The following is a 26,832-nucleotide window of genomic DNA, read 5'->3' as shown; positions in this document are numbered from 1 at the left end:
TAAATGGGCTAGCAGAATTTTACTGGTTTGTTTTAATTGCCTAATACATGCATTGAAATAGTTGACTTGCTTGACATATCATCTTTGTTTGAGGATTAAAAAAAAAACATCCACCTGCAAAAACAATAGGAAACATCTCAAGAAACATAATTTGAATTTTGGCTATTGAGGTTTGTAATGGCAAAGAAAATTTGCTGTTTTATGGCATCCGCTATATAATACTGGATTCTAGCTGGTGAGGGATTGTGAAAACACTGCTTGTCATATGAAACAGGAGACAGATGATTAAAAGAGAGCAAAGAGAGGTGGTATCACACAGTAAAAAGATACATAATTGCTGTATGAAGTTTATGGGACTCTAAAGCAGTTGAAGGTAGTCAGACAAAAGTAGATAAATTCTGCCTTATTTGGCAGAGACTGTAAAATTAATGAACACTTTTTAGTTCCAAACATGAACTCTTCTTCATGTCTACTCATTGTTTAAGTGCATCTGAAGTTAATCATGCTTCCAAACTCTGAACATAGGATACACAATCTTCAGATATTTTAATGATTTTTCTGTTGTCTTTCTAAGTATTACAGGCTTGTATTTTTGACTGCAAATGTGCACATATCGATACATTTGAAAGCTAATACCCAGTGGGGTTGACTGTAAACATACAGAAACAATAGGAAACTTCTGATTGATTCTGATTGAGTCTGGAGAAGATCAGTGATCTGAAAAGCACGATGATAAATCTTGTTCTCATCAAGATGGTAGATACACAGACAATCCTTCCTAGCCTCCCCCAGCTGCTTTCTGGAGAGACATTCCCCTCTTCCTCCCTCTCCTGTGCCTTTACAGTGAATTACTCTTCTGCAAATATTTTTGCAAGCATGTCTATGTTTGCAGCACACCTTGGCCCAGAGAAAAGACTCCCAGGTTTTGCAGGCAAGATAAACACATCAAGGAGATAAACAGCTGGAATAAAAATAATCTCTGTGCAGGGTCAGCTAGAACCATGGGCAAACCTGGAGTTTGCCTCAGACAGCTAACAGACTTGATTTTTTTATTTTTATTTTTTAAAATTATGATGGCCCTACAGCTTACTTTGCTTGGAAAGATCCCTGGAAAGTCCTGCTGGTTGCTGCTGCTGCCAGAGAGGTCCTTGGGGCTGCAGTCTGTGCTCCCCATCTCCCCCCAGGCCTCAGCAGCCACCAACCCAGCTCCACACAGCTCTGCTCACAGTTTCATAGCTCTCCCCACTCCTTCCTGGCCCAGCACACAGCTCCAAATTTTGCTTAGGCAGCACAGCCTCCTCAAAACTACTGAGAGGTTTTGGATCAGTGCTACCTGTGGCCTCTTGTTCAGGACTTGCCTGACTGACAGCAAAGCAAGAAAAAACTAATATCTGAATGTAAAGGAATAATGCAGTTAAAATATTCTGAGTTTTTAGGACAAAATTGCAAGGAAGAGCCTATAACATTTAGAAAAAACTGTGTAGCCAGTAGCCATTGCCCTGCAATGCTCAGGACCAGGTGACACTGAATTGAGCTCTAACAAAGCTATTCTTAATTTTAAAACCTAGGATCAAAATAATAATACAGGGTTCATTCTACTCATGCAGATTACCAGAAGAGATTCAGCAGTCTGGTGAAAGTTAGTCATGTTTCCTTAACAAATCTTTACATTTAAATATTTTTCAATGTTCCTTAAGAAAAGAAAAAACCTGGATGGAAGGTTGTCAGGCTGAAGGGACTGCTCTTCACCTCTCTGAAGTTTTGGGGGTTTTTAAAATTCTATTCCCCACTCTATTTGAATGCATTTAGAGCAGTCTTAGTTGCATAATTCAAGATAATTTTGAACACCCTTAATCATATGGAAGAAAAGAATTTCTGAAAGTGTGAGATTAGAGAGATAAGTCTTATTTCACAGTCCTCCACAAAGGGCTAAGAGGATATTTTAGTATCAAAGCTTAGCAAGCCAAATTAAAGAATGTCCTCAATTCTGTAATTTGATTGATCTGCTTTCATAAGTGTTCTCTCCTATAATTATTTGCAGGGTTTCTGCAAATGGATCCAGATGCACACATGCTAAAGCAGGCAGCATCATATCATCCCAAACTAGAGGAAGGCAGGGGTGAATCACAATCCACTAAGGGCTGTCAGGATCAATGTGGCTTAGTGCAAAATGGCTTTATATTGTAAGAGTTTGGTATAGAATGGTCATGACAGATCCCTCAGGGTGGAAGTTTTGTGGTACAGGACCCTTTCTGTATACCATAGTGCTGGCTTGGATTTTGCAGAGGTTAAAATAACTTTTCAACCAGTGCTGCTGTGTTCCTCTGGTGAAGGGATGAGTGCAGTGTAGATTTGATTGCACTCAGATGTATGAGCTTCATTCAAATCAGAAAAACATCGAAATTATTAAAGGACAAATCTAAATTAGGCATTCCTTCCCCTGAGGGAGCAAGGGTACCGAGGGCAATAGCAACAGATCAGGTACTGAGACATCCCCTTCCTTGTGCTCAGGGAAAGGAAATAAACACCACGGACACAACTGGGGAAGCAATACCAAGTGGTCACACCCATTCTAGTGTAACCAGTTTATTTTCAGTTTGTTCCCTTAATGTTATCCTAAGTTACTTTTCCAAGTAACGAGGCAGCCCCCAGTGGCCCAGTGCTGAAATGGCTCGTACTGACTGCAGGGGAAAGTGCAGAGGCGCTTCCACCCCAGGAGAAAAGTGTGGATGCACTTCCATCCCTGGGCTACACTGCCGCCCCACGGCACTTCTGCTGCACAGCTCTCCTTCCCACCCTCTGAAACACCAGCAAGGCCACAACCAAAGCAGAGTTATCTATGGTTCTGCTGGCAACACAATTCTGGCAAAGCGCGCCTGTTCTATTCACTTGTAATTTTAGGACAGATACGAAAGCACCTCCCATTTAGTTCGGGAGAGACACAAACCTGAGAGGGGCAGTTACAAATAACTCAGTTTTTTGTAAAATTGTGGTCTGAAAGGCAGAATGTAAACCAGTGGTTTACAGCTAGCAGCAGAGAGCAGAACCCAGCAAAGAAAAGGCAGGCAGTGAGAAATGGAGCTGACAAAAATCCCGCAGGAAAGAATTTGCACTGAAGTGGCCCATAAGTGAGTGTTGGTCAAAAATATTCTGGCACTGTGAAAAGGAGGGTGTTACATAGAGCTTTATCAACAGAAATGTTATCTCTGAGGAGCTGGGAAATACAACACAGCAGAAGAAGGATGCCTGTGTAAAAAAGATTAAGAAGAAACAGTTGGTTTCTTTACACAGCTTTCCATGAAGTTGGATTTCACCAATGTTTATTTTAAAGCATTTGCCTGAGCCTTCTAGACACAAAGCCTAAGATCTCAGTTTTGAATAAAACTATACATTTGTAAATACCTGAAAGACATGCATGAAAATATCAAAATGCAGAATTTTGAGGCAGGAGTAGTTATGTTTGAGGCAAAAGCCTCAAACATAACTACTCAGTGAGATCCAGCAACAACAGAAAATATGTCTGGCTTCATCTGCTCTCAGTTTTCAAGCTGATCAATGTTACATTCAAATAACTCTACGGTAGCTGGGCTTACACAGAAGAGTAAAGCAGCATCTCTTTTTCCCCATGGACTTTACTATGTAAACAGGTAGAACCTTTTCTACAGCAGTGCTTCTCTTATGTTGTAATACTAATTGTTCCTGTTTCCTAAGAAAGTTAACATAATGAGAAGCACAGAGGCATAAAAAAATAAAAAAATTTGAGCATGAAAAACGACATTATAACTTTGTTAACAGGCATCCTTCTCCTTCAAGAGGTTGGTGTTTCCCAAATAATAATGCAGAAAAGCAATCAGAATGACGAACAGAAAATACACTTTCTTAATCAATTTTTCTATCCCTACTAGAAGCAAAACATCTGGAAGATCCTAGAAAACTGCCTCTCTTCCAAACTGCAGTGTCTCCAAAGGATACAACTCATCTGAAGGATTTTGACAGTACAATTAAGTTTTTTATTCCCCATCTGTGTTGCTGTCTAAAGGTGAAACTACTAGAACTGAATGGGAAGTAGTCAGAAGGGATGGGAGTCATAGATCAAAATAGAGACATTTTCAATGAGAAATGCAGAGAAGCAACGTGGACCTGAGAAAAGGAAGAGAGGAATACTGATTTAAAAAATGCTTGGATAAGTAAATTGAATGAGAGTGGGGAGGACAGGAAGAAAAATGGGAGAAGATAAATAAATGGAAACATAAAACAAAGAATAATGAGAGAAAAGATTGTTCCTGCTGGCCAGTTTAAAACAGAGTATAGTGTATTTATTCATATTTAGAATGGGAGGATGCATCTGGAGTGAACCTGGTGGTTTAGATTTTAAATATGGAAAAGGAACTAAGACTACATCTGTTCTGTTTGATAACCTAATTCTTCAGCCCAGTCTCAGGATCTGGTCCCTTGTCATTCACATCTGAATATGTTCATCCACTTGTGTGCTTTCACCTGGAGTTAATTGACTGCTTCCCACCAGGAAGAAGGCAGGACAGGGCCCTGGAGGCTGCTGTGTGACCAGCACAGATCAGACTGTGGCACCATCCTCCCCAGGCTGTCCTCCAAAATGAACAGAGCCAGTTCACCATGCACCACAGAGGTTCTCACACCGCCGAGCACGCAGCACAGTCCCCCTGTACTGCCACTAAATGCCACTCAGAAGGGCTGCTACCAGGCCTCAGTTTATTTCAAGCATTTTGAATTAAATGAACGTTAAGAACAGAGATTACAATTTAAGGGGCCACCATATGGTGCCACCCAGGAGAGCTGGGGAAGCGTGTCACAGCATGGATCCTCCCAGGAGGAAATGAGGCTGAAGCAATGTGGCCACAAGCTGTTCCCTGGCAGCCACCCCAGCTCCTGCTGACTTAGAGCTACGGTGGCACAGGAGGAGGAAAAACCATGCAGCAAACTTCTGGCTCCTGGAATGAGGTGGGGATTGCTTTCATCTGGATGCAGACAGGAGATGGGGGAGTCCTGGATGCTGCCCTCTGCTTTCAACACAAGAGCAGGCATTTGTAACAGCAGCTGCAGCCCGAAAAATAACATTTTAGGATCACACCCAGAACAATAGAACACGATGAGTTTTGGTCAACTGCCACGCAACACACCCTTGATGTAATACTAAAGTCACACATGGCAAGGTACTCCATTATGAAATCTTGCATAATCATCTTTCATTAAATTATTTTCTAGTGTCGTTCTCTGCTTATGATTTTATTATGTTTTTCTCTTCGTTGTTTACCTCATTCATGAATTAGCTTTCTGCATTAGTTTTCTGTGGGACAATTTAATAATTTCAGGATGTTTTAAGAGCTCTTAATAAAGAAAATAAGTGAATATTAATAAAATATCACGAAAAGTAAAAAATTGGCAGAGGTGCTATAAATCAATGCTTTGCTGTATTTCCAGGGAGGACAAAAATGGATCATTTCCTATCTAAATAACTATTCCAAATGACTTTTAGAAGCGTTGATAACATCTGTCTATAATTGTATAACTATAAAAATTGCTCTGCTTTTTTTTTTTCCTTTCATTAGGAGAAGGAACAGGTAACAATACTGAACTTGAAATTATCTTGTCTGGATTCTTTAATAATAATAATAATAATAATAATTTTCCTTTGATCAGGAGCAATTGCCTAGTTAACAATTGTTCAGTGATCTCTTGAAACCTTTATTTCACACTGTTGCTTGGTGAAGTTGGCATGTGAGTTTACCAGAAGGTTCCTGTCTTACATACAGATGCCAATACACTTCATTCTTTTGATGAACCTCATTTGGAGAATGTGAAAACTATTAGAAGCAGGAGGTGAATCCTTGTTTTGCCATGCACTCCAGGAGAGTCTGACAGCCTCAGCATCCTCCCATGAGCAAGTCAGCCCAGCCAGGTGCCAAACCTGAGTTGGGCAGGAGGACAGTCCTATGCGTGCTTCATGAGCCTCACAGATGTAACTGGTGTGTGCATGAGCACCGCCCTTGTGCATGAATCCATCAGCAATCTCTCCAGGAATGTGCAGGCTGACTGATAAAAATGCAGGTTGCACACTTCCAGACAGATGGCTCCACTATTCACAAGTGTCCTGGGACTGCTGAGGGTGCCACAGCACCTTAGAAGCCCCAGGGAAAATCACACACAGTCCTTCAGGATAATGTTGTCTTTAGCAGCAGAGCCACTCCCTGCCTCAGAACAACATCTCCAGCAAGTCTGCTGGAGACTGACAAGTACTTGCTCTCCAAGCAGGGAAGTGCTACAGACTAAAGGCACCCTAGGAAAAATTCCTTTTGAGACCTCTGATCAATATTTTCACTTTGCCCTTTGTTTTCCTGGAGGTCAGCTGCTGTTGCTGATGTTGTTGGCTCATGAAGGAAGCCTAAGTCTGCTTAGTAGTGTAGAACTGACTTGGAAAATTCAAATTTCATGCCAAGAAAGATTCTACAAGAGGCTCCTGTAGAGACTTGCCTTTACCAGCGTGTTAGCAAGAACTGGTTCATCCCTTGGGACACTGGAAACAGCACTATCCAGCTACTCCCAGATGGATTTCACAATTGCAAAAGTGATATTTTCAGACTTTTTTCTTAGATGTGAAAATCGGTAGCATTATTTTGCTTCTTTTATACATCCCAGCCTATCTAAAGGCAAAGCATATGCCAAGAAACCTGCAGGGCAGCAGCACAGAGCTAGGATGCTGAGCACTGCCAGTGCCCTGCAATGTCACCAGCTCTTGAAGCTGGAGGAAGTCTGGTTAATTTTTGATACTAACTCTGGGTTTGTTTTTCTGAGCAAGAACTAATCAAATACATGAAAAGTCAGGCTTCTTCACAGCATCTTTATGAGATGAGAGATGGCTACCTCCCCTCTTACTCTGTGTTACAGACAAAGCGAGGGAAAAATCACATTAGCCACGAGTGTCCTTATTAGTGGAACAGGGGGGAAGCCAAAGAAGAAGGTGAACAGTACAGTGGGGATCCAGATGAGGCTGTATTTTGGAAACAGATGGCCCTTTCAGTCCTCTCTGATGGAGGTGAGGTGTAGTTTGAGAGGCACATTTTCACTGGAAATTATGCCTTAAACATTGACCACTTGTGCTGCATTTGAGCTTCGTGCACCGCAGGACTCAGCAGACACAAGCACTTGTGCTGCCAACAGGTGAACAGGATTTACTTTCTGATTTGCTTTTTTTTTTTTTTTGGGGGGGGGGGGTGTTTTTTGTGGGTTTTTTGGTGTTTGGTTTTTTTTTTTGGTGTGTTTTTGTTGTTGTTTTGGGGGGTTGTTTTGTGGTTTTTTGTTTGTTTGTTTTGTTTTGGTTTTGTTTTGGTGTTGTTTTTTTGGTTTTGTTTTGGTTTTGGTTTTGGGGGTTTTTTTGTTTGGTTTTTTTGGGGGTTTGTTTTGTTTTGTTTTTGTTTTTTGGTTTTTGGGTTTGTTTGGCCAGGAACAGGGCAGAAGCACACCACCCATGAGCCGCACCTGTTCCGTGTCCCTGTGCCCACCCTGGGCTGCCCTGGGGCCAGCGGCAGGAGAAAGGAGGTTGGCTGGAGAGATCAGCAGGTGTCACACGGTGGGAGGACTCTGCAGCATGAAGTTAAATCTTAACTTTGCTGTGGATTTCCCAAGGGACGGATGCCTGTGACGTTAAAGGGAAAGCTTTCAACACTTTGTGCATTTAAAAACCAGGAGCGCACTCACACGGAGCAGCTCTGGCGGAGCAGCACATTAAACACCCAAACCTGAGCCCAGAGTCACTGAGGCTGGAAAGGACCTCTGATCCCATCGAGCCCAAGCCGTGACCCGACACCACCATTGCCTGCAGGGACGGTGACCCACCAGCCCCCTGGGCAGCCCATTTCAGAGCCCAATCGCGCTTTCTGAGAAGAAATTCTTCTCAGAATTCTGAGCAGAAACACGCTTCTTCTGAGAAGAAATTCCTCCGCAGATCCAAAATTCCTCCTGGAGCCCGCGCGCGGCCGCGTGAGGGGCTCGGGCCTTTCCCCATTCAATGACCTTTAATGACCTTTAGTGACATTTGGCTCCGGCGCCCAGCAGGGGGCGGTGCCCGGGCCGCCGCCGCAGCGCAGGCCCGCGCATGCGCAGTGCGGGGGACGCAGGACAGGCGGCGGTCGCGGCCGAGGCGGCGGCGGCTGAAGGAGAGCCGCGGACGGGGCCCCGCGGCAGCGCTGCCACCCTTCCCGCTCCATGCGCAAGATGCTGCTGGCCGCGCTCTCCCGATTGCTGCAGGGCCCGGCGGCCGCCGGCAGGACGGTGAGTGCGGTGCCGGCCCCGCCGGGAGCGGAGCGGAGCGGGAGGGGCGCGCGGGGCGCAGCTCCGGGAACAGCCCGGGAGACGCGGCGGGAGCTGCCCGGGAACCGGGCATTTAAATGTGGGTCCGGCGGCAGAGGAGAAAAACTGATGAACAATTAAAGAAAAAAAAATGTCACCTTTGTTTTTCTTTCCCCCGCTCTGCGTGGCGATGCCAAGTGACAGTAAAATGGTCGCTTTTTAAGCCCATAATGGCGCAGGGCTGTGGTCGGTGTTGTTCGTGCGCGCTTGGAGCGCTCAGGTCAGCTCTGAGGGATCTGCTCGGCCCCGGGGAGCTCAGCGTCTGACTGCACTGCCTGACCTCCCTGTGCTCAGCCCACAGCCCCTCGCAACTCCTGCATGAGTTTTGTTTGTTATTTTTTTTGTTATTAGTGTGAGTCATTTGTTGTGTTTTATCTTTGTTGTGTGAAAAATCGTGCTTCTACCACTTCATGCTGCTTATTCCCCCGTAATGACTGTGGCCGTGAGGAAAAATTAACCCTGCTGAAAAAAACTTGTTGGCAAGACCAGAGTTAAAAGGTACTTTTAGGTAACTGGAAATCAGGTGCCTTTTTGCCATGGAGAGCAGATGTGTTGCTGCACCCCTGTTCTGAGGCAGCTCTCTCATCCAAGGCTTTCACTGCTTGTGGATGGCTGGATCCATCAGAAAAACACAGGGCAGAAAATTTACTGGAAGCTCTTGCTATCTGTCTTTGGGCTGCATATCTAGGAGTATTTCCTACCTCAAAAAGAGAACCTCTAGATTAAATTTCGCAAATATGTGTGCCTAAAATTTGTCCCTTACTATGAGTACTTGGCCTGCTCTGGAGATAACTGTATTCTCCTGGAATGCCAAAGTAAATTTGGTTCAGATATTTCAATAAAGATTTTTGGATCCTAGTGCTTACCAAGTATGTAAATATTTGTCTTGAATTGTTTCTGTGCCTCTGTAGTGCAGGCATAAATTACCAAATAGATAGAGGTAGACTTAATCCATAAAGCAGTATCTCATATATGCCTTGAGCATTTTCAGAGTGTACAGATGGATTTTCGTGTATAGAAACTACCACTTGTAGTGTTCTGTTCTAATTGGATAATAATTTGCTGACTTCTCCTCCCCTTGTTATTTGATACAGCTACTTACTTTTCTTCCTTTTTTTTTTCCTTCCAAATGCTGCAAACCTAGGGAGCTGTTAGCGAGGTAAGGCCTCAGTCAGTCTTGTCAAGGTTTACTTTGGATAGATGTACTGCCCACATATCAGGGCTTTTGCTCAGACTCCTCAGTGTGCTTTTATGTCCTGTTCAGGGCAGGGAGTTTAACCAGGTGGCCTAAAGTCATCCTTCCCAACCTGGCCATTCTGTGATACTGTGAATCCAGACTGTGGGTTTACTTCCAGCTCTAGAAGTAAAATAGCTTTTCTTCATCAATAATACTGATGCATTGTGGTAAATAGTGTAGAAACTAGGTTTAAATTAAAACTTCTAAATAGATAACCTGATAACAGGGCAGGGGGAATCTGACTGATATGCAGCAGAGCAGGTAACCAGGATGGATTGAGAATTTTCTCCCAAGCTTCACACGTGTCAGTCAGACCTCTTTTGGAGATGGTGACCTGAACATTCTCAAAATTTTGGTGGAATCTACCTTCAGCTAAATGTATGTGGATTCCCTGGCTGAAGAAGCTTTTGTGTAACTTAATTAGCAGTACAGTCTTGCCACTAAAGATGTAGTGTTCTTTTACACTGTGGCCACAGTGCATGCATGGACACGGGCCCATTCTGTCTGACGCTGCAGCGAAACTTGCTAAAGTCATCTAAAATCACCACCATTCATTAGTCAATACCCTGTGTTCCTTCTTTAAGAGGGACCAGTAACATATTTTTAAACATCATTCCTATCTGTCCCCTACCATGCCACCCTTTCTGTTGTTCTGTGTTTCTTGTATCCTCAGGAACCTTCTGTGTTTCCACATTTTTAGAGTAGCTGTAGTAGTGGCCATGCTGTTACTGAAATGATGCTCTCTCTCTCCATTGCTATGGCTTTGAATTCCCCCAATTTCTCTTCCTATTGAAAATAAAAAGTGAGAGTTGTTTATATTTCAGATATCTGCTGGATTCCTTTTGTTTGGTTGGTTTTGGGTTTTTTTTTGTTCTATCAAGTCAAAATTCCAGTTAGCACAGAGAGTCAGCAGTCAAAGTCTGCATTGGCTGTCTCTCTTTCTGTTGTCAGCCTGGCATGTGAAGGGATAAACAATAATTTTTGTGGTTTTGGTGCTCTTTGTTGTCAAAAGTTTTGAAACTTACTAGGTGTATTTTAGATAATCAAGGGTATTACCAGTTTAAAATATTTTTTTCTAATCTTAGTTTTAAATAATGGGTTTTAAAGGACTGCATACAGAATAAAAGTTCCCTAGTTTTATGAGATATGCCACTGCTGAGTCTAATTTATAAGTTATTTCAGTTTTTGAGTACTCTTAGAAATTACTTGAAAAGTCACATATTTTACTTGATAATTACATTTAAACATTGCTCATGCTTTGTTTTTGTCCTTTTTTTAAGGCCTCTCGAGTGATGGTAGCATCACGTAACTACGGAGACTTCGCAAGTGAAGCTACGTTTGAGATTAAGGTGAAGAAGAACACTTAATACTGGCATTCTTTGTAAGCATTTGTTAGAGATCTTAACCTGATGGACTGGTCCCCATCTCTTTTTCAGTTAGAAAATATGGTTTGAATTTCCAGGACCAAACCCCTCACTATCTGACCTGATTTCTAAGTGCAGCTGGAAATACTGTGTTTGCAGTGGGTGGTAACGTTACTTGTTTCTTAAGAATGTGAAGCTGTGATGTTTTGCAGCTGTTCTATTACAATGCAGCTGTGAGAACAGAGTCAGCAAGGAGCTAAAGAACTTGTTCTGTTCTGTTGTTTTCTTAATGCTTTTCAAACAATTAGGTGTTTGTAGTCTATCCCAAAGATGCAGCTGGTTGAAGTCTGTGTGGGTTTTTGAGGAAAAAATATGGCTGCTCAGAAAATGGGTGTTATATTCTGTCAGTTTTCCAGTCTGGCTGGGTCTTAGGAAAAAGTGCTGTTTCCTACTGTTGGCAGTGGGTTTTGTGCTGGTGTTTCATTCGGGAATTGATGAAAAAAATCTGAAAGAAATAATTTGGGTTGTTTTCTACTCTCTCCCTGTTTGGCTGTGCCTGTGAAGTATGAAAATTGTTTCAGGTGGAAGGGAAGGAATATATGTTTAAATGAAAAGTCTTTTTTGAGTAGATACAAGGTTTAATATTTGATCCTGTGTTCATAACAAGACTCCAGAGTTTCTGTTCTGTGAACTTTGAAGCAGAGTTGTCTTGAGCAGTGTGCCCAGATGTTATATCCAGTTCATCTGGGTGTCAGTGGATTTGCTCTGGACTGACTTTCGCTTTGATATAACTCCTGTTAACCTATATAGAAGTATTTTGGCCATTTAATTTGCACTGACAGAGTAATCTGTTTAGTTTCTTCCACTGAACTTCCTGTTTATTTATACAGAGGTAGCAGAGGTAGCCAGTCTTAGGGCCAGATCTTACAAACAGACCAAACTCTTGATCTTTCTTATCGCTTCACTAAGCCTCTGTAGCTCTTACCAAGTATTTGGCATGCAACAGCCATGGAAGTGCACTTGCCATATTTCCAGAGGACTTTAGTTCATCTTTTGCTTGTAGGAATAATGAGGCTTTATTTTCTGAGTAGAAATCTGTCTTTATTAAAAGTAAGGGGTTTATTTCCTTGAATTCTGAAACAGTGCACAGTTGTCCTGACCTATGCGTTCAGGTTTTGCCGGCTTTCTTTTTTAGAAGGGATTGCACTCTCAATTTGAAAATGGCAGATATTAAAAAATTAAGTAATGCTTGTAAATAGGAGGAATGATTTCCAGGAAGTAATGACTTGTCGAACCTTGCAGCAATGTGACCTCCATCGGCTGGAGCAAGGGCCGGGCACCACGGCAGTGATGACTCGAGAGGAGGGGCTGCAGTACTACAAGACCATGCAGACCATCCGGCGCATGGAGCTCAAGTCTGACCAGCTCTACAAGCAGAAGATCATTCGTGGCTTCTGCCACTTATATGATGGTCAAGTAAGAACTTTTGGCCAGGAGGTTTTATATTGCCTTACCTTATTTAATTCAGGAGAATGTAGAACTGAGTGTCTGTACATTGTGAGAGAAGGAGAGGAATGGGGAGGAAGGAGGAGGAGAGACACAAAGACATGGAAGGGCACAGTGGAGCTAAAGATCAGCTGAATGTGAGGAATGAGCACATTTGAAGGCCTTCATTTTCCCCCTCAAGTTTCATTTATGGCTTTTGTTTCTGTATCTCATGGATCGTGTGCCCACTAAAAAGCAACAGCCAGGAGAAGTAACTTCATGGACTTACTGAAACTTTGCTGTCTGTCCATTATGCCCTGATGTTTTTGAATTGTGGGGGGGAAATTCTTCAGATATTTGCAGATTCTGGTTCCTCTCCCATGTGCCTTTCCTAGTCAGTCAGGTTGGAATTTAGAGCCCAAGGCTGTTGAAGCTCCAGGCCTGTTACCAACCCTTGGTATTTAAGTCAGTCTCCTGTATACCTGTGCTCTTCCTGTGACCTGCCAGCATTTGATGTGTGTGGGATCAGCAGTGTGGCACGGTGCTGTCTGTGGGAGCTGTGTGTTTTCTTCACTGCTTCACTTCACTTCCTTGTCCTGTGTACCAGGAGGCTTGCTGTGTGGGCATTGAGGCTGCCATAAAGCCCACAGACCATGTGATAACGGCGTACAGAGCCCACGGCTTCACCTACACCCGAGGGGTGCCCGTCCGGGAGATTCTCGCGGAGCTTACAGGTGTGTGCTCGGCCAGGGAGGATCACTTGCTGCTGTGCTCGTGTCTGAGTTCTTTTCTCAAATTCAAAGTGATGTTGATGCACAAAGTATACTGGGCCTTCAGAAGCAGTTTAGTGACACAGCAGAATGGATCAGTTGTTTCAGTTTTATGAAGCAGTGATTTTTACTGTGAAAATTAACAAATAAGGAATATTTAAGTGCTCGTACTTCTAAAGCACAAATTCATAAGATTTTTCTGGATACCATGTGCTGTATTCATTGTGCTGCAGCAGCTTTGAACTTGCTGATGGTAGGCATCTGCTCTCAGTGGGACATGGCATTATCCTCCCTACAAGACAGACCTGGCTTTTCAGAACTATGCTGATGAAGTCTTAGGAAGACTGGTAAACTTTGCCTTGATGATAAACTGAATGATTTGGGAAAATGTGATTGTAACAAGAATATTAAATGACAGTCAAGGCAGATATTTTGCAGAAAGGAGAGATGGCTGTCCACAGTAGGGTTTGAGGACAGAGCAGGGAAGAGAGGACCAGCCTGATTAACTCTTATGAGATCTGTGAGCAGATGCAAGGAGCTTGAAGGCCTTCATGCATCCACTGGTATAATAAAGACCTGATCTAGGAATCTGCATGCTTGAATTGTTAGTATAGGAAAGCCTGTTTGGGGGTTAGATAAGTGGTGTGATTTTATAAACTAAGAGCTGTGCATGCTAAGAATGCATATGTGTAATGTGCACAAAAGCCCACAATCCAGTGGTGACTGATTTGCCAAGTGTCACTGGATACTGTAAGTCAGAAAATAAATGGAAAGATTGTCATGACTGAAGCCAACTATGGGCCCTGAAATTACAAATATGAGTCATAATGTAGTGGGAATCTTTTACATTTCATGAGACACAATTTTCTCTAACATTATACTTGACTTTACTGGGGCTCTTTCAATTGGGAAGGAGTGGCTGTGGTAAAGAGACTGCTATTCCAGAAAATGACACTTGGGGAAAATTCTTTGAACTGCTGCTAGAGCCCATTCTTGCAAAGAAAGATCTTGACTACAAATGCCAAAGTGAAAGACAGCATGAGTTACAATGACATAATTTAAAAAATCTTTGAAGGAGAAGGAAGCAGAGTCACTCAAAATAAAACCAGTAGAGAAGATTCTATAGGAAACAAGCTATAGAAAAGGAGAATTTTTTTCAGGAGAATTTTTCAGGAGAATTGACAAACTACAGGAGAAATGAGTTTGTGTTCTAAGAAAAGTAGAAAATGTAGCAAAAAGTAACACTGGTTAATCAGGAATTGTTAAATACATTCTAAAATACAAGAAGGGAGTGTACAAAAAGTGAAAGGAGCTTACTAAAGCTAAATTGCACTTATTCATAGAAGTATTTTTCTTAAAATTAGACTTTTTTTCCTTTGGTCCTAGCTGGCAAAATCTGTAACAGCTCCCACAAAACCAATTAACCAATTCATAAACGTAGGAAAGGTGTGAGAAATATCAATAATAAAAATGATCCACTATAAAGTAAGAGAGAAGTACAAATTTCAGAAGGAGACTTACTTCTAAAATAAACACTAAGGCAAATGTAAAAATGTAAATGTAAATATAAAATGTAAATGTGAAAATGTAAAATTTAAATGTAAAAAAAACCAACCAGGCAAGCTGTGCTTATTAGAAGTAAAATACAATCTTCTATGAATAGTAAAAAGACAGATAAGAATAGAAGATGAAATGGGCTGATGAGAAATTCTGTGTTCTTAGATGGGCTCATCATTTAAATAGGGTTTGTTGTGATGCTTCATGGATCTGGTTATCTTCAAACTACACCTTGAATGGAGCTGGGCTGGGTGACTAATGTTTATACTGGGGCGGAATGGGGAGCTGGTAGGTGTTGGGTTTTTTTTAGTGGTGATTTTTACATGTGGTTATTGTCAAAGGGAAGACAGGTCTAAATTATTGCAACTAATTTGGAACATTATTCTTACTTTTCTTGCAGAAGCCAAAAGTAATAATATACTTCTTGCAGATTACTAATGGGACTTTGTTGTCTATAAAAAATCACCTCATACTTATCTGAAAGTGCTTTTTTATAGTAGGATACTGAAACTTTCTTGGTTTTGAAATTTCTTAATCTCATTTCCAGAATTATGCTTTCATTATTGTTCTCTCTTTTACCCCCTTATTTGTTTTCTGAGATGTTTAACTGTAAATTTGTATGGGAGAGGCCATCATGTCCTAACTCCACAAAGATCATGGTCTTAGTGTTATTACCTTTTAGGAACTGAATTAGATGTTTCCATTTGTATAGTATTTTTCCTCCAAAAAAGAAATTGCTTGTTTTTCATGTTTCAGGTCGAAAAGGAGGATGTGCAAAGGGAAAAGGAGGTTCAATGCATATGTATACCAAAAACTTCTACGGTGGCAATGGTATTGTTGGTGCTCAGGTATATACATTACTTCTGTTTTAAAGAACAAGTTGAATTTTCCTCGTGTCCTGTTTCCTCTCAGTTTTTGTGGTGTGTGAGCTTGTATGCAGATACCATTGATCCATGGCTGGTATGTCTTATTCTGGTGTTCTCACCATTTTGTAAACTGTAGCAAAAATAATTCAAATTGAGAATACTGTTCATGTTTGTATTTTGGCTGCAGTAACATTTGTAACAAAGGGAAGTGGGTGGGTAACAGCTTGTTTGTTGAGCAGGTCTGTAACAGCCTAAATGTCTCCTTAAAGTTTTCAGGCTGCCTATCTTCAATTCGTGTAAATGTTGTTCTAAAATGTTTTGTCCTGTACTCTTGGCAGGTTCCTCTTGGAGCTGGGATTGCTCTGGCCTGTAAATACTTTGCTAAAAATGAAATCTGCGTGGCCTTGTATGGGGATGGTGCAGCCAATCAGGTAAAGCAGTGTGGCTGGGGGGAATCAATTTTCCTTCTGTGCTCTGTGAGCTCTGCCTTTACTCCAAGGGGTGGAAGAGCACATTTTGCCCTCCCTGTGTACCTGCAACCCAGGAAGTGTTGATGAACTCCATGGAGGTGGCCAGGCATGTTGCAGATTGTGGACATGGCCACCTCTTATTTGAGTTGTCTCAGGTGTTTGAGCAGGGATGTGTTCCAACAACTGTGTAGTCCTCAGAGGGGTGATTCAGGTGAACAGTTAAGAAGTTAATTGCTAGGTGCTCTTTATATATCAGGAATGTACCAGTGTCTGCAGTGTTTTATCATGTTTTGGAGCTGTGTAAACATCTGTCCTTCCTCACCCCTGTTTTGAGCTTGGCCCTTGCAGCTGTAGTGGAGGGAAAGCTTTTTGGCTCCTTCTGTTCTGGAACACAGAGAATGAATGAGGTTAATGGTTAATTATGTGAATGGTACACAAGTCTTGGGAGGAGGGTTTTCCAGTTATTCTTTACATTCTTTCCAGTCGTGCACAGCTCACCTAAGTGTGACACCCTGAACTGTCTGTGCTGTAAGGAGAGCTCTGAAGGATGGTAGTGAAGATGACAGTGCTGCTGGATAGGGAGAGATGTGTAAATCAGGTTTCTGAAGACTGAGAAGAGGACAGAGCATTCTGGCAGAGCCAGTTCCTATTGATATTCCAGCCAGGATATTCCAGCCAGTCTTTTCGTGTTATCAGCTGAGATCGTAAGCCAGATGAGCAGTTGGTGATTTGGAGTGTACCACTGACAATTTCACACTTTCAAAGCACAGGTGGAGATCTCAGTTCATGGTTTTCCCTGAATTTGACTCAAAGCCATCAAGGCTGACTGCAGTCACTGCAGTCAAACTTAACTTTGCTGTAGCAGCATCCTGCCAAGTTAATTTGTCAAGGGTTTTTTAATGACTGTTGCTGTTTTATGACTGTTGCTGAAATGCCTGAATTAAAGTAGAAGGTTTTGTGGTACCCTAACACAGATACTGATTCAGGCTTAAAAATTAACTACTGGTTGAGACAAAAGTTACCTTACATAGTGTAGCTTGTCTTTTATTCCTTTTGAGCTGTAGCAAATGGCTGATTTCAGATCACTTTTAGTATTAAAATTTCTAGACCTCTGCAGCTGAAGGATTTTCAGTAGAGCCTAATGCTTGAAGGCTGAGCTCCCTGATGAGATATAACTGAATTTTCTTCCAGGGCCAGATATTTGAAACATACAACATGGCTGCCTTATGGAAGTTGCCTTGTATTTTTATCTGTGAGAACAACCGGTACGGAATGGGAACATCTGTTGAAAGAGCTGCAGCCAGCACTGACTACTACAAAAGAGGATATTTCATTCCAGGTCTCAGAGTGAGTACAGCTTTTTTTTTGAGGGGGAATGTGTGTGCACATACCTACACCACACATGCACAGGTATTTCTTTTGTTTCTACATATATTTACTTGAAGCTGAATTCTGTTCCACTTGTGGAAATACTGAGATTGGAAGTTTGGAGGCTGGGATGTTTTTTGCCTTAACGTGTCTTTTCTCATTTCCAGGTGGATGGCATGGATATTCTCTGTGTCAGAGAAGCAGTTAAGTTTGCAGCCGAGTACTGTAGATCTGGAAAAGTAAGTCTGTAACTGTCATTCCTTCTCCATGGGTGGAATTCTTGCAAGCTATTGCTGCATAAGTAGTTCCTCAATTTTTATTAACCAAACACTTATTATTTATACTGTCATTTTCCCCCCATTTCTACCACAATTACATTCTGTTGTGAAAGGTGTTATGACTGTCAGGCAGTTGTGATCTTTGTGTTCAGTTAGGGGAAGCATCAAGGAAGGTAGTAATCATTCTATATTTACAAGAAATTAAAAGTGAAATAAAGGTTTTGTGAGTTAATATTAGTGTCTGTCACCCAAATACAGTAACACTGGTTTTGAAGATTTTCAGTACTTGAAATAATGAAGGTTCTGTGAGGTAATGTGAAATATTCTGAGTAATGATGGAAGGAAGGAAATTGTAAAGCTGCTCAATGAGAACATGAAAATGCTTACAATATCAGTACATGCTTTCATTTCAAAACAGGTTTCATTTTACTGTATAAAACTATATGTGCTAATATTATGTAAATTAAACTTAGAAAAACTTGTTGAATAAAAATAATTTATCACTGGTGGAATTCAGCTCAAGCAAATAGTTGCTGCTGTAACAAGTTGGTCACTCATGGTGGCAACATTCAGTATTTCTGTTCATTTCAAGGGTCCTCTTGTGATGGAGTTACAGACATATCGTTACCATGGCCACAGTATGAGTGACCCTGGAATAAGGTACTGTCACATTCTTTCTTCTTTATTTTCACTGAAAAGAAGTACTGATGGTCAAATTCTAAGAGATTAAACTGTGAAATTCAGTGTTTAAATCAGATGTCAGATGCATTTAAAGGTTGTGGTGAAATTGCTATGAGCAGCCTGCTCACTCATCTCATTGCTCAGCTGATAATCTGTAGCCATGTAACACACTTGTTTTAATGCAGAATTAAAAGATGTGGGTTTAGACAAGCACAAAGCCAGTTAAACTCCTGTGCTCTCTGTTAATGAATTCTGCTTTCATTGTGGCCCTATGGTGTGTCCTAATGATGGTTTGGCTGAACAGCATCATGCTTTTCTGGGGTTTTAAAAGGATTTAAATCCTGTAAGGTAAAATTACAGGAACAGTTTGGACTGCCCAGATGAGTAGAACACATCTGAGAAGTACAAACATCCAAGTGCTAGAGAGATTTGGGCATTGCTCCAACTGATCAAGCTGAATGTGTCTGCATGAAGTAGAGGTGTATCCCAGCTCTTCACTGGAAACTTGCAGTGACTTGCAAGCACGTGCACCTCCTGCAGCCCCCTCTGCAGGGGGGAAGGGTTAGGAGGAAATAAGGCCCTCCAGGATAACTGGAGGTCTCAGGCTGGGATTGCTCCCCCTTCCCTTGAGTCTGGAGCTACTTCTGCTCAGTTGGTATTTCCAGATCTCTCTCTGGAGGCCTCTGGCTCTTGCTGTGCCATCCTTTGGGCAAGGAATGTTCTGTGTTGTCACTGCATCCCTGACAACTCTTTGGACTGTTTTTCTAGACCTGAGCTGTGTCCAGAACCTCACTCTGCTCCAGGGTTCACATCTTTGCCTGTCTTGTTCCTAGCTATCGTACTAGAGAAGAAATTCAAGAAGTGAGAAGCAAAAGCGATCCCATTACTTTGCTGAAGGACAGAATGGTCAACAACAACCTTGCTAGTGTTGAAGAATTAAAGGTATGGTTTTAGTTGCTATGTAAGGAAGCTCTTGAGCAGTCACCCACTGATGATCTCCAGAAAGCACATCACTGGGCAGCATGCAATGCTTTCTTTAAAGTTTGCTTTAACATCACTTTTATAGGTGAAGGTGAAGTTTTGTTGCAGACCAGCTCCTGAAGTTGTGTTCTGCTGGAAAGGCCTTTTGCTTTTGTGTGCTAAGTAAGGCTGGGGGGTGTAATTTGCTAATAGATAGAAATCAAAATTACCTGGCCTTTCTTGACTCACCAGGAAGGGGGTGAGTCTTGGAAGTAGGGAAGGAGTTTTAAAACATTTTAAATTTCATATTTCTAGTCATTGTTAACTAATTCTGACTGTTACTTTATCATAGCATTTACGTTCAAAATCATGATGCTTTTTCTGAGCTGTCTTCTAATAAGCATGCATTTCTGGTTTAGGAAATTGATGTGGCAGTAAGGAAGGAGATTGAGGAAGCTGCTCAGTTTGCTACTACTGACCCAGAGCCTCCCCTGGAAGAGCTGGGTTACCACATCTACTGCAATGAGCCACCCTTTGAAGTGCGTGGCCCAAACCAGTGGATAAAGTACAAGTCTGTCAGCTAAAGGCCTTTTTATAGGGGTAACTTATTCTTATGAATAAGTGAATGCATTTACAGGAACTATAATAAACAACTCTTAAGCTTATTTAAGAGCTCTTTCAAAAGAGGAAATGTGTAAGGAAATCCATCTGAGTATGGAATTTCTTAAACATGCTGAATGTTTCAGAAGAAGCTAAGTCGAGAGAGAGTGGTTTATTTAAAGTGCTATATATTTGCTTTACTGACTTTCTTTGATCACTGTATGTATTACATACAGTGTAAAAAGAAAAATAAAAATTAAACTTTACCAACCTTTATCTAATGGTCTGTTTTGTTTCATGAACTCTTTCCCAGAAACCCCACCAAAAATGTAATTTACGTGCTCTAGTTTTGCTGCAGAAAAGTAACGAATAGAAGACATCAGCCCAGGCTTTTCTTAGCAGTTCAGTGAGAGTAGCTTTAATAGAAAAAGCTGTATAAATCCATCTATAATGAGTTGACATGCTCTAGCATATCCCCTCCCTGCTCAAACCATCAGCCAGCAGAAGTAACACATTTTAAGTTCACAGTTTTCACAGTGCTGAAGCCAATTCAGGTGGGTTTTTTCTCTGCTAATGTTTTGTATTACATTGACAGGCATAGTATGCTTTAGTCTTGTCATAAATAACTTACATGCATTGACACTGACTTAAAAGCTGTTACTATTCACTGTGTATTGCACTGATGGTCAAACAAGCTACATAACTGTGCAAAACCTGCAAGGCCACTGTACATACAAATATATACATCAAACAGGTTAAGTGCTGGGAATGTATTTCATTTGCTTATTCCCATTTGGTGTTCTTGCAAAGCATTGACCTGCACTGAGGTCTTGCCAGATGTTTGTCGGTGGTTTAGGATTGCATTCCAGATTCTGCAGCGAAGACCACCCCTGCAGGAAGGGAAATGGACAACAGTTAGGGAGAGCTCCCTTGTCTCCATTGCCTTAAACTGAGCAAGAAGTAAAAAAAAAAAATATCCCAAGGATAGACCAGTCATGACAGTACATAGCAAACAAAGTTGTTTTATAGTTATAGCTAAAACTTCTTCCAGGTCAGCCAGGGGTTAACAGAATGATGAGAAAAGGACCTGAATCATGGGGTAGGAAAAATAAATTCTTTATGCCTGTTTCACATATGATTACATCATCATGAAGGGTGCAGAAAAGGGTCCCAACCTTGATAAATGCCAAAGCAGATAGCTTCAAGCTTTCTCGGTGTAGTTGTGTCAGTTAAGATGTGAAAACTTTTATCAGAAAATCTGAGAGGAAACTGATGGCAGTTGCCCCTCAACTGTCACTGACCTATTTGAATAACCAAACTTTAAAGGTTTTTAACAAAATATGTTAATTAAGGTCTTAACAATAAACTAAAAAGTATTTTCTTACCGCAGCTGAAGATACCACAAGTCATCTTTGGTGATATCATTAAGGACAGCACTTAGTGTGTAATCTTCTTCAGCAAACTAAAAGGCAAATTTATTTATAAGTAAATAGTCCTTCTTTGAAACCAAACTGCTAATTATGATTAAAACTATGGGGGTTTTTTAATGTGATTTTATTTTTACCCTCTTAATGGTATCCAAATCTGCTCCTTGCTGTTTCAACCAGTTCATGAGCTCAGGGTCTGCATTCTCTCTAAAAGTTGCTGCAGACCACTGGGAATCTTTAACAGAAAACAAAGGTTAATACACCTCAAAACTAGGGCAAAAGTGGTTGTTTTCAGGTACCTGAAACTTAAGCTGTATGGTTTTGCATCCTTTCAACAAACATATGATCTCATGTTTTTGTGTAACTGCAGTATCTTAATTCTGCAATATCTCCTCATACCTTTGGGTTTGAGTTTTAATTGAAGCAATTGTAATTCCTGAGTCTTCTGCTCCAAAGATTGTCGTAAGAGGGTCTGATACTCTTTCTCCTTCTGAATGAGGTTTTCCAAAAGCCTTGTAGCATATAAGAAAGATCAAACACAACCACACTGAGTATAAATCCAACTGAAAAAAAATACCATTTTTAATGAGTACCACAGGACAGAGGCTTTTGTGAGGGGTACTGTCATAAGTAACATCTCTAATGGCTTAGAGATTTCATTTTGGTTGTCTGAGACTCAGGGGTGCCACTTGAAGGCTTTCACCTGCAGAATTTAGTAAATAGCTCATAAATTCTGTTTCTACTGTTTTGCAGCCTTCCAGGGCAGAGTTGCTGCCTTTATACTGTAATTTACTACTGAACAATGTAACACTGATGTTTTACCAGGGACTTTCTGATCACAGATTTACATCACACACATAAAGAAGAATGGGAAGCTCAGCTTTCAACAGCTGGTAGCACCCTACACATGTAACCCATGACAAACAGGGCAGGGCTCTGCTGAGCTCTGCTGGTGCTGCTCAGTAGCCAACATGTCCCAGCAGCCAGGACAGAGCTGCTGTGGCCTTTCCTTGCAGAACAGCTTTGGGGCACTGACACCGAGTCAGGGGCCATCCAAGGAGTAGGAAGAAAACTGGCACAGTTACACAAACGTAATTACTTCCCTGTAGAAATCCAATGTGACATTCTGCAATTAATATAATAATTACACAGAAACAAAAGCTGTACTGAATGATGTTCAGTTGCCATATTGTACTGCCAGTGTATTCCAAATCCACTTGTGTTCCTGGAAGGCTTTATTGCAAGGCAATAGGTGAGCAGTACTATGGGTAAGTATGTACCCATCAGTGTAGAAAGCATGGTCTGAGGCTTTTCAAAGATTGCCTGAACATACATCCAGAGTCTTTACAGGAGATTTACCTTAAAGTGTCATGTTTAAGTCTGCCCAGCTCCTGGCTGAGCTGCTGCTGAGCCTTGTGTGACACCACAGAACTGAGGCTGCTGACCCCTGATGTGATGGCAGCGTCCTCAGCCCCGTTTTGTTCAGAGGGCTGGAAACTCTCCTCCACTTCATCAGCGTCCTTGTCCCCACCTTCAGTTTCTGACGTTGGCTCAAAGTGAGTGCGAAGCTCTGGTAAAAGGAATGAGGGGAAGAACAAGATTCTTTTGGTAATTCTGTCTTCAGAGGTTGTGCAGTTTGTTCTTCACTACTGTGGGTGGAGGAGGCTGCATAATGTGCTTTATTGCAGCACTGAGCAGGGGTAGTGAAGCCTTGTGTGAGCCGGAGCACAACTTCTCTGGCATTGGTTCCAGAATGAGCAATGCACCAGCAAAGGCAGAGCTGTAGGTCATAGTTGTAGTGGCAACAAATATCATGAGATGTGTAGTAAGACAGTCAATAAAATATGTTAAGGAGAAACCCCTGAAAGCTTGCATTTTTCCTAAATAATAAGAAAAAATAAATTAGTGGTTTTCCCTAATGCCCTGGGCCAAAGAGTGTACAAAGCACTCCCCTCCTCCAGGGAGAATTTCTAGCCTGACTTCTCAGAACTTGCTGCAGGTGGCCACCCTTATTACCAAAGAACAGCTGAGATTTTTCTTGTACAAAGTCCTAAAAAATTTGGTCAATTTGGCCTTAAAAGCCATGGCAACTTTGTACTGAAAGGGCTCACTGTTACTACGTCTCTCAGAACATTCCTATACTGAAAGGGGTGCTCAGCATTTCAAACAGTTACAAAACTACTTAAATATTTACAGCTTAACTCGTTCCTAGACACTACTTAGACATTTATCTTCCTGGTGGTTTTCACTATTGTCCATCTGTGGGCCAGAATCATCCTCTTCCTCATATTGATGCACTCCCTTCTACTCATCTGCTCCATAGCTCATTAATAATTTTTCAGAACACATAACCAGACCTGTGCAGTGTTAACTACCCTGGATGTCATTAACATGTACAGAATAATTTTTTTTCTTACAAGAAAATCTCCAGCTTGTACTGAATTTAATTTGCCTTTTTTTGTCATGTTTGGACCACACTGGGGTGCAGAACCACTGGTTATCTCCCCATTATGTGCTTTTACACTGCAAGAACAGCATTAATTCTCCAGATCAACACTTCTTTCTCTGCAACACTCTGACCCCATGTCTTTTGATGAGTGGCACATGGGGTGCAGTTAATGGCATGCTGAAAGAGTAAACATCTGAACTGTTCCATTTGCTACAGCTCTTTGATATGCAGAACACCTTTTTATTTTGAAAAAGGGATTATTTTCAGCTGCTTTGATTTACCTGGAATAAGAATAGTGACTGCTGCTTGGACTGCACGGCGGATGATGTTATCCATTGCAAACATCCAGTGGGGTCTTATTAAGTGATTTCTTAACACTTTGTTCACCTGTAAAAGTTGCAGCAAACACCATTTGTTCACACCTTAGAAAAGAGAATCTTATTTTCCAATAGTCATAATAAGCTTTATAAGGTAAAAACTGCATGCAGCACTAAAAACCTCCCACCTTTCAGAGACTAAACAACAGATTTGACAGTTTTAGGCTACAGCTTTCATACCACTTCAAACCAGACTGTGACATTCAAATTCTTCTACAGTACAAGGAGGGAGAGGAGTGAAGAACAGTGGGGAAGCTGCAAACCCTTGGCATGAGTTTTGTCCATGAGCAACCGGATGTAGTGGAAGGTGCCTCTGCCCATGGAAGGAGGGTTGGAAGTAGATGATCTTTAAGGTCTCATCCAACCTAAACCATTCTGTGATGTTTCAAGGAATTTCCTCTGCCCCTACACCAGGAAAGGAACTCACTGCATCCTGGAATCCAAACAGCACCAGATGAATTTGATTGATGGAAGTGCTGTCAAAGTCCAAATCCATTTTCAACTTGGATATTGTAGAAGCCATCACTCTCTGCTCAGGAGAGTGTATGAAGTCCCTTAAAATCCCAATAATCTGCTTGATGTGGTCCACTGAAAGCTGCAGTTCTTCAGAGCTCTGGAGAAAAGAAAATTAATGTCTATCAAATGAATCCCAGAGTCATTAAACATCTATTTAGCAGCATTAATATTCCTAGGGTTACATAGCTTTGCTTATGTATATTTCACATTGATGAATAGAATCACAGAACTTTTGTTTCTGCAAAGTCTCTAAGTTTTATATTTTCTAAAAAAAAAAAAAGAGTAATTTCTGTTTTCAAAAAAATCCTGTAAATCTACTGCTACTGTGGCTGTCACAAAGGAAGAGGTTCCAAATTATACCTATGCATTCCCACAACGTACTGCAGAGGGCAGCTCTTCGCCGTAAAAACAGCAAAGTGAGTCGCTAAGAGACCCAATTTTTTTAGATACTCTCCTTTCAATAAGCTGAATATGGACTTCTATCTAATCATGCTAACATTTGATTTCCTTGGGAAAAAAAGTATGTTTATATATGCATTTATCCCAAGTCAAAAACGACACAGTAATTCACCAGTGTTTAATTTATGATTTTCAGTCCATAACCCCCACAGTTAAAGCCATCCAAATGTCTGTAAGAACAACCTCTGTAATTAAAAGGTAAAGGAACTATTACATAAATTATGGAAAAGAGATTATTACAGCAGTGCTACAAAACAGCTGGAGACTGAACTAGGACTTGCTACTAAATAATCCTTCATTGTGGAAAATGCTGGGAGCCCTGCTTATTTCTGACTCTGAATTTTAACTGTTTGTAAGGCTATCAGCTGCTTTGCAGTTTAAGCTCAGAGCAGAAATGTATCCCAGTTGCTTGCCCAGCCTGACTCTGTGGTCTGCAGAGCCCTGCAGGAGCCCCTGTGGTGCAGTTTGCTGTGTAAGGGAGCACAGAGAGCAGCAAACCCTGGGCTTGCAGAGCTGAGCACGGAGCAGCAGGGCTTGACAGCCCAGCCACAAATGTCAACAGCTGGCTGGGGACACCACACCAAGAGTCAGCACACTCCCCTTTACGGGAGTGCAGTCCGGGTGAAAAAACACACCTTTGGTAAAAATAAATGGTAGGAGAGTGGCACAAACAAGTGTGCTGGAGATTGCCCAAAAATCATTGACAAGGGTATCAGCAAAAGCCAGATTCACCAGAGAGAGGCTCACCAGAAGCAGGCATTAAGAAGAAAAGGCTGTTAAAGGTGTGTTTGGCTGTGCATTAACCATTCTATAATTTTTTCCTTGCTCCTCTTCACAGTAACTAAACCTTCCCACTCAACCTTCCCCTCTTCAGAAAATCTACCTTAGCTTTCTTAAGATTCATGTACTGTGATCTTGGCACCTAGCTATCAAACATTTTCTTAATCAGGTCTCTACCTTTAAAGCAGAATACTTTAAAGCAGAACACATATTACTATGTGGTGTTTTAGCTCCATGTCCTTAAGAGCCAAAAGAAAAGACAACATCAAAACCATCCAACCCACCAACCTCAGCCCTCCACAATCCCACATCAAATGCCCAAACCCCTCTCTCGTAGAAAACCAAGAGCCCATTAGCAGCCAAAAGGTGGTGTTTGCTACCCATTCACACAACAGCAAACAGCTCACACAGTTACGGGTCTCTGAGATTACAGATAGTAAGAAGGAACAATCCAAACACCTTCACTTATTCATTTTCAGAAAGGGAATAATATGACTTGGCTCAATATTTTCCCTTTGACACAGGAAAAGGTGAGCTGAAGTGAAATTACCTGTGCAATGCACTCCTGCAAATTGGAAGCAACTTTATCCTGTTCCTCCTTAAGGATTTTATAGAGGATCGCTCGGCGTTCGCTGTCCTTGCGCAGCAGGAACAGCCCGGAGTCCTTATCCTCCACGGACGGCGAGGTGCTCCTGTCCTCCGAGGCAGAGCCCTCATCAGGGACACTGTGGCAGCCACCCAGCACAGGCACAAGAGAGACCTCAGCATTAGCAAGGCATCAGGACTGCCACAAGGGAGCAAGAACA

The 26,832-nt window shown here is 41.6% G+C and overlaps 2 protein-coding genes and 1 long non-coding RNA gene across 16 annotated transcripts in view; 1 reads left to right on the top strand and 2 right to left on the bottom strand.

Moving 5' to 3' along the window:
• Positions 1 to 3,722: 3,722 nt before the first annotated feature.
• On the bottom strand, positions 3,723 to 8,098 carry LOC135293411 (uncharacterized). Its single transcript, XR_010355537.1, has 3 exons — positions 7,870 to 8,098; positions 7,513 to 7,669; positions 3,723 to 5,073 (listed from the first exon to the last, which is right to left on the bottom strand). It is a non-coding gene; the product is annotated as an uncharacterized LOC135293411 (long non-coding RNA).
• Positions 8,099 to 8,122: 24 nt separating this feature from the next.
• Positions 8,123 to 20,294, top strand: PDHA1 (pyruvate dehydrogenase E1 subunit alpha 1). Of its 2 annotated transcripts, XM_064407546.1 has the most exons (12): positions 8,123 to 8,304; positions 9,527 to 9,541; positions 10,900 to 10,968; positions 12,286 to 12,459; positions 13,076 to 13,202; positions 15,552 to 15,643; positions 16,000 to 16,092; positions 17,323 to 17,478; positions 17,667 to 17,738; positions 18,370 to 18,437; positions 19,292 to 19,400; positions 19,838 to 20,294. In XM_064407546.1, the coding sequence occupies exons 1-12, from the start codon at positions 8,239 to 8,241 to the stop codon at positions 20,000 to 20,002; spliced, it is 1,206 nt and encodes a 401-aa protein (XP_064263616.1). In that variant the 5' UTR covers positions 8,123 to 8,238; the 3' UTR covers positions 20,003 to 20,294. The 2 variants fall into 2 exon arrangements, with proteins under 2 accessions (XP_064263616.1, XP_064263617.1); XM_064407547.1 differs by lacking the exon at positions 9,527 to 9,541.
• A 114-nt stretch (positions 20,295 to 20,408) lies between these two features.
• MAP3K15 (mitogen-activated protein kinase kinase kinase 15) overlaps positions 20,409 to 26,832 on the bottom strand; it is an 80,618-nt gene continuing 74,194 nt past the window's right edge. For all 13 annotated transcript variants that reach the window (XM_064407532.1, XM_064407533.1, XM_064407542.1 and 10 more), the window contains 8 exons: positions 26,577 to 26,751; positions 24,699 to 24,884; positions 24,176 to 24,281; positions 22,805 to 23,015; positions 21,845 to 21,957; positions 21,583 to 21,680; positions 21,404 to 21,480; positions 20,409 to 20,908 (listed from right to left, as the gene is read on the bottom strand). In XM_064407532.1, the coding sequence (XP_064263602.1) occupies positions 20,794 to 20,908; positions 21,404 to 21,480; positions 21,583 to 21,680; positions 21,845 to 21,957; positions 22,805 to 23,015; positions 24,176 to 24,281; positions 24,699 to 24,884; positions 26,577 to 26,751 (1,081 nt within the window). In that variant the 3' untranslated portion in view covers positions 20,409 to 20,793. The remainder of the gene's footprint in view (positions 20,909 to 21,403; positions 21,481 to 21,582; positions 21,681 to 21,844; positions 21,958 to 22,804; positions 23,016 to 24,175; positions 24,282 to 24,698; positions 24,885 to 26,576; positions 26,752 to 26,832) is intronic.

The sequence above is a fragment of the Passer domesticus genome, chromosome 2, assembly GCF_036417665.1.
Source record: "Passer domesticus isolate bPasDom1 chromosome 2, bPasDom1.hap1, whole genome shotgun sequence".
Lineage (NCBI taxonomy): Eukaryota > Metazoa > Chordata > Aves > Passeriformes > Passeridae > Passer > Passer domesticus.
This window is presented reverse-complemented; position numbering and strand designations above follow the sequence as displayed.

Coding starts and splice junctions, on each gene's coding strand:
- PDHA1 (XM_064407546.1), top strand. CDS start 8,239: ATGCGCAAGATGCTGCTGGCCGCGCTCTCCCGATTGCTGCAGGGCCCG. Junction 17,479..17,666: donor ATTTCATTCCAGGTCTCAGA/GTGAGTACAGCT, acceptor TCTCATTTCCAG/GTGGATGGCATGGATATTCT. Junction 18,438..19,291: donor ATGAGTGACCCTGGAATAAG/GTACTGTCACAT, acceptor TCTTGTTCCTAG/CTATCGTACTAGAGAAGAAA.